This window comes from Gossypium hirsutum, chromosome A07 (genome assembly GCF_007990345.1).
Source record: "Gossypium hirsutum isolate 1008001.06 chromosome A07, Gossypium_hirsutum_v2.1, whole genome shotgun sequence".
NCBI lineage: Eukaryota > Viridiplantae > Streptophyta > Magnoliopsida > Malvales > Malvaceae > Gossypium > Gossypium hirsutum.
In genome coordinates, this window is record NC_053430.1 from 31,491,392 (window position 1) to 31,502,078 (window position 10,687).

Below are 10,687 nucleotides of genomic sequence, written 5' to 3' on the forward strand. Positions count from 1 at the left end.
TCGTTGGTCTGCTTTTTCTCCTGTTTTTCCCAATTACTCAAAGATAACCCCAAGTTCTTTAGTTTCTCCAACACATCCAGATTATTTGAATTCCACTCCCATTTTAATCGCTCCTCAAATCCTGCCTCCAAAATCCAGTCTGCATTAAACCGAAAATGACCTTGTTGTCTATTTCCTCGCAACCCCTCCTCCCTATCAGTTTCCACCATGATTGGACAATGATCTGAAAAATTGTGTTGCAAATGGCAGACTTTATACCCTGGGAAAAGATCCCACCATTTTGAGTTAGCTACCCCCTATCAAGTCTCTCCCTAATATTGTTGTCAACCAGACGACCTCTTTCCCAAGTGTACCACTGTCCCGAAAACCCCAAATCGTATAGCTCGCAGTATTCAATTGCCTCCCTAAATGCAGCCATCTGTCTTTCCTCCCAAATTCTTCCCCCTTTCTTTTCAAAAGAAAAAAAAATTCGTTAAAATCTCCGGTAACCAGCCAGGGCTTGTTATTTCCGCGTTTCAACAATCTTAGTAAGTCCCATGATTCTCTTCTTTCCTGCTCCACTTGTAATAGCCCGATTTAGGCTTAGTCGGAACAGTGGTTTCGGGACCACAAATCCGACGAAAAAAAAAATGTAATGGCTTGAATTTTCAGAGGTGTCGGAACGGTGATTCGAGATCACTAAATTCGACAAATGGGTAGAAAATATTATTAATTTAGTAAGTATAAGTTAAATATGAAGTTAGGAAAATTTTTGAAATAGTGAATAGTACACTAGAAATAAATATTAAAATAATTAGAATCGAAATGAGGTATCAAGACCTCGGGGATTTTAAACTGAGCCATAAATATTTTTATAAATATTTATGGAGTGTTAAAAAGTTAGTATTAAAGTTTCGTTAAGAAATTTTAAAGTTCCGATAATTAATTGAACTAAAAGGACTAAATTGTAACAAATGCAAAATTTTGGGAAATGATTAAATAGCTTAAATGATAAAAGGAAGAGGGCTTAAAAGGCAAATAGACCCAAGGTCTATTTGGGCTGGACGGCAGAGGCATGAAATCAGCAAGAAAGTAAGGAGAATTAAGGGCAAAATTGGAAAATTGCAAAATTTGCTTAATAAAGTTAGGACCCAAGTGGAATTATCTAGATTTCTCTTCATTTTTCTGAATTCTCATCAGCTAAAACACCATGGAAGGGCTTCTTCAAGCTGGTTCTTCATATTTTTATTACAAGTAAGTTCAATTCTTGACTATCTCTTGAAATTTTTGTATTTTTATGACTTTTACAACTAGGCCCACTTGTTAAATCCATTAGTTTTTGATTTTATGAAAGAAGTTAAAAGTTGATATGAATATGTGCTGGAAGTATATGATGATTTAGCATGAAATTAGAGCTTTAAATTGTTCATATGCTGATTTTATTGAAAGAATTGAATAGAAAGTGAATGTTTGGGACCTAATAGTAAAAGAGTTTGAAGATAGAGTTATATGTGGAAATTCTGAATTTCAATAGTTGTGTAACAACTTATAATGTCTAGTAAAGTACTAATTGAGAAAATTAGATTAATTGAGGGGTTAATTGAGAAAGGACCGAATTGTATAAACTGTGAAATTTGGGGCAAAATGGAAATCAACATTTTGCACTAAAGCAGTTTTGGACAGCAGCAGTAGTGTAACTTTGAAAAATCACCAAAAATTGTATAGATTGAATTAGAGGATGAATAAAATATGAAACTAAAGCTTATTGAGTCTAGTTTCTTATAAAAGAAATGATGTGAGCAATGGAATTGTAAATCATGAGATATAATAGATTTTGTGAGACAAGGTCAGAATGAATTCGGGTTCCCCTGTTCTGACTTTGGAAAATCATTAAAAATTGTACAAAAATGATTATGAGTTATAGTTTATATGGTTAGAATCCTTAATGAGTCTATTTTTAGAAGAAACAAGCTAAAACATCATCCGAATTCTGTACAATGAGATAATTAATTTTTAGTGAAGAGTGGTCGGAACTGTCAGACAGCGAAACAGGGGAAACTTTAAAGAATAAACTGTACTATTTGGCTGAACCAAAAATTATGAAAATTTTATGGTATGAAGATATGTGAGTCTAGTTTCAGGTAAAATTAACAGATCTTAATTTGGAGCTCTGTAGCTCCGGATAAAAATAATTTAGTGACTCTGACTCGGATAAACAGCTTTGAATATACATGTTAGTGAATATTGAAATTATGGTTAATGTTGTTTAAGTGTGTTATACACATTAAGGATGTGGAATGGAGAGGAGGAGGAGGAAAATTGGGAAATATATGAATGATTCGTGTATAAATGGTCATATGTTTGATTATAACTCATAAACGATGAAATATGAATGATGCTTATTTTTGTGCATTATTGATCATGGTTTAAGCTCATGTGTGAAAATAAAGTTTCATAGTATGTGTGTATGGTATATTCAGTATATGATTTGGCATGAAATAATACCATGAATGGTTTATGAATTAACACATGTTGGTAAGCCTGATATATGAATAAATGATCAAATTGAGCGGAACGCCGGATTTGAGTACTTCTGATCAAGTGACAAAGTGATAAGTGGTAGCTTTAGCTACACTTATCTGATCAAGTGACAAGTGGAAAGTGATAAGTAATAGCTTCGGCTATACTTATCTGATCAAGTGACAAAGTGATAAGTGATAGCTTCGGCTACACTTATCTGATCAAGTGACAAGTGAAAAGTGATAAGTGATAGCTTCGGCTATACTTATCTGATCAAGAGACAAAGTGATAAGTGGCTACACTTATCTGATCAAGAAACAAAGTGATAAGTGGCTACACTTATCTGATCAAGAAACAAAGTGATAAGTGGCTACACTTATCTGATCAAGAAACAAAGTGATAGGTGGCTACACTTATCTGATCAGGGACAAGTGATAATTGATCATACGTAAGACCATAGTTATACTATGGCAAAGTGAAAGTGAAGTACTCAATTTTCCGTGACCGTTCCCTAATTTGATTAAGGATGGTAAGTGACAAATGGGCCCAAAAGAATTAAAGTAAATGGATAAGTGGTAGTGTATTTATATCAGGACGATGTTGTTATTCAAACTAAAGTGATATTTTCATTGCTAAATTGAGAATTTCATAAATGTGTTATTGAATGGTATAATCAATAAACATTGAGTTAAATGGTAAATACGTATTAGTTTTGAATTTGATGTCATTGAATTGTACGTGAATTAAATGGAAATTGCTAGTGATATGATTTAAATTATGAGCATGAGAAATTGCGAATTGAATGAAATGGAAATGAAGCATTAAATTGCACGAGTATGTATCGGGTCTCGCAGGCCCTAATTATTATGATTATAATATTTTGAGGATATATTGTGAAAAGTTATAGAAACATGTTAATTATTTTGAAAGTTTTAATTTTGATGAAATTTTATAACTCGGTTAAATACGTTTACAAGTGTATGTGTTTTGGTAATGCCTCGTACCCTATTCCGGTGTTGGATACGGGTAAGGGGTGTTACACCACTGGCGCTCCATAAAATCCTGTAAACCTCCATGTATTTAACTCATCTTCATTCGCCACCTCCACATCAATGTGGGATTTTGAAAAACTTTTTAAAGTTAAATTCAAACCCTCTTTCCATCCTAATGACAATCCTCCTCTCGTGCCAACTGCATCTATGTCAATTCCATTCAAAAAGCCACATTGCCTTCTTATTGCCTCCATTCGTTTGCTCGAAACCTTTGTTTCCATAAGAAACAAAATTTGGGGTCGAATATGTCTCAATTTGTTTTGGAGACGTCGAACTGTCCGTGGTTGCCCCAATCCACGAACATTCCAACTAAGGATTTTTATTGTGCCCGATCAGCCACCTTATGAGTGGCCGCCGATATATCGTTCTCCAAACCCTCCATTGATAGTTTCTTAGAATCCCCCGAGATTCCCCTTTCTGCATTAATCCTTTGTCGTTTTTTACCATCCATGATTTCTATTAACATGTCTTCCGAATCCTCTTCTACCCCTCTTACCTCCAACTGGTTCGAAATAACTTGGCTCCTTGTGTTCAGATTTTTCCTAAGCTGTCGTGTGGAACATCCCCAGAGGCCCACTTCTTCTTTCTCCTCATTATTATTTGTAGCCTCCCCTCCAGCTTTTCTTACGCTTCTTTCCCCATCTATTTCCATGTCCTGCCATTTATCTGTATCTGACTCCTCTCTAATCCACTTGCTCACTCTTGTCCTCCTCGTCTTGTCGCAGCACGTAATGTCAAATCCCATCCAAATTCTATATGCTGATTCCCCATTCTTAATCTGACCTCGCAATAATTTTCACCATGACCAAGTCGGCCACAAATAAAACAAAAAAGTGACAACCTTTCATACTGGAATAAAACATAAATGAATCTGTTCTGCCCAATGCCTATTCGTTTCTTCCTTTTAAGTGGTAAACGAACATCAATTATAACCCTAACTCTCATGAATTTACTAACCCCTCTTGTCACCAATGATGAATCGTATTCCACAAATTTACCAACAAAATCTCCAATTTGACTTGCTGTTTCCTCTGATGTGTAACCAATAGGTAAATTATGTACCTGAACCCAAAAGACTGTATGCCAAAGGGGAACTGAATTAGGGTCTTCACCCTCTACCAATTTGTGAAAGATAATAAGATGACGATTAAAAAACCATGGTAGACCATGCAGGACTCGATTCAAATCAATTTCACTATAAAATTTGAATAAAATCCTCTTATCCTCCATCTCAGTAATGGTCACCCCTCTCAATGGGTGCCATAAATCGGCCAAAGTATTTTTTAATGCAGGAAAATTCACAATACTATCAGTAAGAACTCTCCCTACCAGGCACAGTTTATACAACTGTTCCACGGCAGTATCTTCTCTCAAAACCAGCAGGGGATCTTCCTCTTCATCTATAATATTGAGATTAGCAAGATTTGTATCCACCAGATCAATATTAGCCATGTCGTACCTCAAGGAAACAACAAGATCCAAACCCTAAAGAATACTATTCGTGCTAGAAAGCAGACCAAAGAAAACCCTAATTCGTGCTACAAGGCAGACTAAGACTTAAGTACGAATTGAATAATTTTCGGTCTAGTTTTAAAAACCTTAATTAGATAGAGTATAAAAAAATTTCAAAAAAAAATAATTGTTTCATTTAATTACTTTTATGAATTCAAATCCACCAAATGAACTTACTACTACTTACAACTGTGGTAGAGATCAAATATGTTCAAGTTAGCTCAAAAGCTCTTTGACGACTTCCAAGATGGTTACTCTGTTTGCAACAACATTATCCCCATCAAACTCTAAAACTCAACATGTTTCTCACTTTCCATATTAAACACCACCACCAACCAAAATAAAACGTCCATCCAATTTTGATTCTCTGTTTTCGTCATTTACGAAATTCGATAACTTTTTTCAAAGAAATGGAGAGATAATACCCATATCTTGAAGCAACTTTAAGAATTTCTTTGATTTATCCACATCTCTTTTGCCTTTTAATCAATTTATAAGAAAATTAAACTTTTCTCACTTGGTACAACTTAACAAAATATAAAACCTTTTGAAAGGTTTATTATTATTTTTTTTAACTTGAACATGTCATCAATAACTTTTAAACATTAGTCAAACGACAAAAGTTTTGAAAATCTAGTCCAGAAATTGAAAGCACGAGCTACACTAAACTATATAAAATAACTTTATCGATTTCATATTCCATGGAGATGTTTAACTTTTTCTCTCTCTAATATTTATCAATATATTTTGTGTTCATTTCTTTCTAAATCATTTGATATACTTTTTCCTTTTTTTGTATTTTTTAGTTTTAATAAAGATGTTTTGGTTTTTTTATTTATAATTTATTTATGCTTTTTAAAATTTTTAAATTATTTTTATCCAAAAAAGAGTTTTTCAAAATTTTTTCTTTCTTTTCAACTTTTAGAATTAGAACTAAACTGAAAAATTTTATAAATGATCAAGGTTAAATCTATTGAATTTTTTAGAATTAGATCTAAATGATAAATTTTGTATACATTGAGGGATAAATTTGTTAAATTTTTAGATTTAAGATCAAATTAATAAAATGTGTAAACGTTGAAAAGCTAAACTTGTTATTGGGTCAATAAAAAAAAATCATATCAGCTTTCTGTTAAGTATTTAATTGTAGGTGACTAAAATTTTAAATTTTAAAAACGTTAGTAATGAAATTGAAAGTTTTTGAAGTTAGGTGATAAACATATAACCTATGCAAAGGTTTGGTTACCATCCAAGTAGTTTACCAAAAAAATAAAAAAGAACACGAACCAAAACATTACAAGACAAGACAACATGCCATGTGGAACTGCCCATGGCATCCAAAACGCCATGTGAGATAGCGAAACATGTGGATTGCAGATAGGGAATAGACCAATCAGAATCCCAACCTTATCCACGTGTCCCCAAATCACGCTTCCAAGCCCAGCATCAAAACCAATTACAAAGAGAGCCATGCACCCACTGTAAGGATAGGATTTTGTTGTAGCATTCGAGCGGCCATAAATCCGGCTCCGACCCACCCAAAGTAGCTTGATTTTATTTGATATATGGTGACCGCCGCAGCATCCTCCATGGCGGCCACCGCCATTTTGGTTCCACGTGTCCACACTGCCGTTAGGATCACCCACTGCTCCGCCTTGCCGTCTCTCCCTCCTCGCGTTTCCAGCTCTTCTTTTTCCTCTTCCGTTAAGCTAAGTCCAGGTACAGCTCTTATACATGGCCTTTTTAACACTCACTTCCAACATCACCTGCGAAATGTAATCACTAGTTCCAAGATTTATTTTCTTATTTATTAACTTAAATTTTGAATGTATTGAAATTAAATTGTATTTTTTATGATAGTAAAAATATAATTTTATCGATTAAATAATTTATATTATCATGGGTCCGGCCCTGCCATCCGGATTCGCCACTGCATATGCAGGTTCTTAATTATGGGTTAGGATGATTTAATCTATGTCCATTTTTTGGCATCTAAAACAGAATCCCGGAGGTTTTCTCAGCTGCTGACAAAAGCCTCAGAGGAGACCGCTGTCGATGCTGGGGAGTTTTTCACTGACTTGAAGGAAAAGGTGAGGACATTGTCTTATACTATTATGTCTTGTAGATGATGGAGTTGTCTGCAACTGACATGGTTTCCTTCCCTTGTTTTTACTAGTGGGATAAAGTTGAGAGCAAGTCGACAGTTATTCTTTATGGTGGTGGGGCAATCGTTGCTGTTTGGTTATCATCTATTTTTGTTGGTGCTATCAACTCCGTCCCCTTGGTAATTCAACTCTCAACACTACACTTTCTGCTATCTGTATTCGTAATTAGATTGGCTAACAACACATCTTCCCTTTCGATTAAATCACTGATCCAAAACGAAATGATTTTCTGTGTTTTACCAGCTTCCAAAGATAATGGAGTTGGTTGGACTTGGATATACAGGATGGTTTGTCTACAGATACCTTCTTTTCAAGGTAGGGTTTATTAAACTGTGTAGCCCCATCAATCTTAGTACTGCCTAATGTTGTCCTCTTTCAGTGCTTATGTTATAGATGGTATTTAACTTAAAAACAATGGCTTCACTTACAAATTATTAATGTTTTTAAGACTAGTTAGGGTAAATAAATCATATGTACGCATTCCGCGCTAATCAAGAACCATGTGTTAACAACAAAGCTTATTTCCTCAGTCAAGCAGGAAGGAACTAGCTACGGATATTGAGTCACTGAAGAAGAAGATTGCTGAAACTGAATAGATGCACACAAAGATTGGCATGCCTTCATTTTATTTTTGGTCCCTTTGTACCCTGTAAAACAGACATGTGTATCATATCATGTAATTGTAGGATTGCCTTGTATATGTAATCCATGCCGAACTTTTTGTTTGCCCTGTTCTTAGAGTGATACTAGTCCATTTTTATGTGTATGTTCATGGGGGTATAATTTCCATCCCTCTATCTATAAATGCATTTTTAATCTGTATGAAGTATAGCTTGTTTCTTCCATTGAAATGACTCTGATTCATTTCCTTTCCCAATGGAGGGCAGCCTAATCATTCAGCAAAATGCGTTCAAATCTAATATCACAAACTGTATAAAACTTTTGGTTCTTATCCCCATTAAAGACAGTCTTCGACCATGAAAGACTCAAAGGTTTTGCAAAAGAATTCATGTAATTAAATGCTTAATCCCTTGTCCCCACCGAATGTGTAGCTTGCCTTTACATTTGCTAACGAACTCCTTTGTTAGCTTTGAGCTTTGAGCTTTTTGCAAAAGTCAACTGCAAAACTAACACAACCCTTTTCCTTCATCCCCCACCAAAGCAGTAAAACGAGGTCTTTCAACATGATAAGAATACATGAATGACAAAATCTAAAAATTATCATCATAAAAAGCAAACCTTACTCGATAATTTAATACCTGTGTAGATCCCATTTGTGAATTATCAAAGTCAAGCATGCAAATGGTGATTAAACTTTTGTTGGATAATAGAAAAATAGAAACATTAATGGGGATATATATAGTGAAGGAATTCCACAAGGCTAGATTTTGTCTCCGGCGGGGGGGGGGGGGAGGGGTGGAACAGAGATGAATCTAGCCGTTGTGGGATAGTTTTTTAACAAGTATGGATAGTTTAGTAGTGTATCAAAATTTCTCCTTAATCTTTAGTAGAAAAAAAATTGATTTCTTTTTAATCGAAGAGAGAGAAGAAAAAAGAAGTTACAATCATCAATCTAGAATATGTTAAGCCATTACAATCATCTTTTAAGACCCTTCAAATAGAATCAGGTGGAGCGGCACGAAGATTTGTCCCAAAGTTAGCCAAGCTGTGGGCTACCTGGTTTCCCAGTTCCAAATAGCTCGAATAATAGCATTCGGAGTCTGTTCATTGTCCAGATTTTTCATCGCGAGACATCACTGAAAAATTCAACAAGGTTTGAACAGCCTGTATATCCAAGTGGTGTAAGCAAATTAAAGTCCCAACCGTTAAGCCAAATAAGGACAACCACGCAGATTCATGACCATCAAGTTTTCAGCAACCTGAAACAAACAAATATTGCATATAAAAAAGTACCCAGCTTATAAATTGCCAAAAACTAGCTAGTTACAAGCAGAAGAAACCGGCATAAATGAATTAAAGAAGAAAGCAGACAATGTGTGTATATATATATATACATATATAATGATCAAGGACAGCAAGCTTTTGAGGACAAAAGTGAGAAGGAAGAGTTGTCAATGCACATCCTTGCATTTGAAGCCTCTTGAGGAACAAATTTAAGCTTTCCTTCCTGTTTCACATGATTCACATGAACCAGTCTTATATTAACCAAGTTCCAGTAATACTTAATGACGGAGAGAAAATTAATAGAAAAAAGGTGATAAACTTAGAAGGAGCAAAAGGAGCTCCCTTCACCTCAATACCGAAAAAGAAGGCAAATCACGTCTTCCAGGTCATGCAAACCCTAGCCCACGCAGTAATTGACGCAGGGTGGCGCAGCTAGGGATATCCATGAGCTAGCAGCCGTAGGAATTGTGCCATCACCTCCTTTCAGTGTTGAAGTGTTGGGAGCTCCTTTGGACGCTACATCAACCCAATTTAATTATCCATACACATTAGGTTCCTCAACCCCAGCCCTTTTATAGGTACTTTGATCCAGCTCTAGTGTTTATGTATCTGATAAAGTATAATCAGGACTAATAAATTTTAAAGATCATGAGGATCTCCAGGTGAGATTTTCTTTATCAGAGTTGCTGAAACGTTGCAACTTATTCCAAACATTACACTTTTTTCTTTTTTTCTTTTTTTGGAAAGAAACTGAAATTACAAATTCTGCATTCCGCCTATGGAACATCATCAATATTTTAGATTTATTTTGGGTTAAAATCATATTTATTCCATAAACTTTGTATTTTTTCAAACTTTGTCTCAACACATTTTTGTCCACATTAGAACTTGATTGTTGTTCTAAATTTAATCCCTAAATTTAGATTACATGCAAATTTAAATATATATATATCATCTAAAAAGGTACAAAATATTATTAAAAAAGAACTAAAGGAATTTAAAAAATATATTTTGCCAAGATAAATACGATTTTGATTGTATTGTTAATAAGATAAATATTTTGATAGATTGAGTGACTGTTAATAAAAAATTGTTTTTTAATTGTGTTGTTAATAAGATCAATATGATTTAAGTTTGAAAAAACCATATAAATTAACCAGTGATTTTTTTTACGGTGAAATCCACATATTTAAATTTATTTAAAATTTGGTTATATACTAATTAAATAATTGTAATAAGAAGATTATTGTGATTTTTTTCCGAAAATTAGTTGATGTGATATTTTTGTAGTACATAGTATATTAAGCATATAAATTTAAGTAAAAATTAAAACAATTGCAAAATTAGATATTTAATTAATAAGGTGTTACAATGAATAACAAACTTATTTTTGTTCTTCCTCTTCAACATATGCAAGGATTGTTATATCAAAAAATTATTATTTTTGACAATATATTATAATGAGTTTATAAATTAAATTTTAAGTATGATTATCATTTTATTATATTACTGAACATTGTCAATGTATCGATAAAAAAAGAAATGTACATTAAG

General features: G+C 33.9%; 2 protein-coding genes across 2 annotated transcripts; one reads left to right on the forward strand and one right to left on the reverse strand.

Annotated features, from left to right (window-relative positions):
* Window positions 1-3,451: 3,451 nt before the first annotated feature.
* On the reverse strand, window positions 3,452-5,268 carry LOC107956842 (uncharacterized protein At4g02000-like). Its single transcript, XM_016892342.2, has one exon. It carries the CDS (start codon window positions 5,001-5,003, stop codon window positions 4,248-4,250), a length of 756 nt encoding a protein of 251 aa, XP_016747831.1. The 5' UTR covers window positions 5,004-5,268; the 3' UTR covers window positions 3,452-4,247.
* A 71-nt stretch (window positions 5,269-5,339) lies between these two features.
* Window positions 5,340-8,050, forward strand: LOC107955260 (protein CURVATURE THYLAKOID 1A, chloroplastic). Its single transcript, XM_016891002.2, has 5 exons — window positions 5,340-6,782; window positions 7,065-7,153; window positions 7,240-7,347; window positions 7,472-7,543; window positions 7,759-8,050. Exons 1-5 carry the CDS (start codon window positions 6,629-6,631, stop codon window positions 7,822-7,824), a joined length of 489 nt encoding a protein of 162 aa, XP_016746491.1. The 5' UTR covers window positions 5,340-6,628; the 3' UTR covers window positions 7,825-8,050.
* Window positions 8,051-10,687: the final 2,637 nt, after the last annotated feature.

What these genes read in the sequence shown, in the direction of transcription:
- LOC107955260 (XM_016891002.2), top strand. Translation starts at nt 6,629, where the DNA reads ATGGTGACCGCCGCAGCATCCTCCATGGCGGCCACCGCCATTTTGGTT. An exon ending in TCACTGACTTGAAGGAAAAG is followed by an intron (nt 7,154 to 7,239) that starts GTGAGGACATTG and finishes TGTTTTTACTAG; the next exon opens with TGGGATAAAGTTGAGAGCAA. An exon ending in ACAGATACCTTCTTTTCAAG is followed by an intron (nt 7,544 to 7,758) that starts GTAGGGTTTATT and finishes TTATTTCCTCAG; the next exon opens with TCAAGCAGGAAGGAACTAGC.
- LOC107956842 (XM_016892342.2), bottom strand. Translation starts at nt 5,003, where the DNA reads ATGGCTAATATTGATCTGGTGGATACAAATCTTGCTAATCTCAATATT.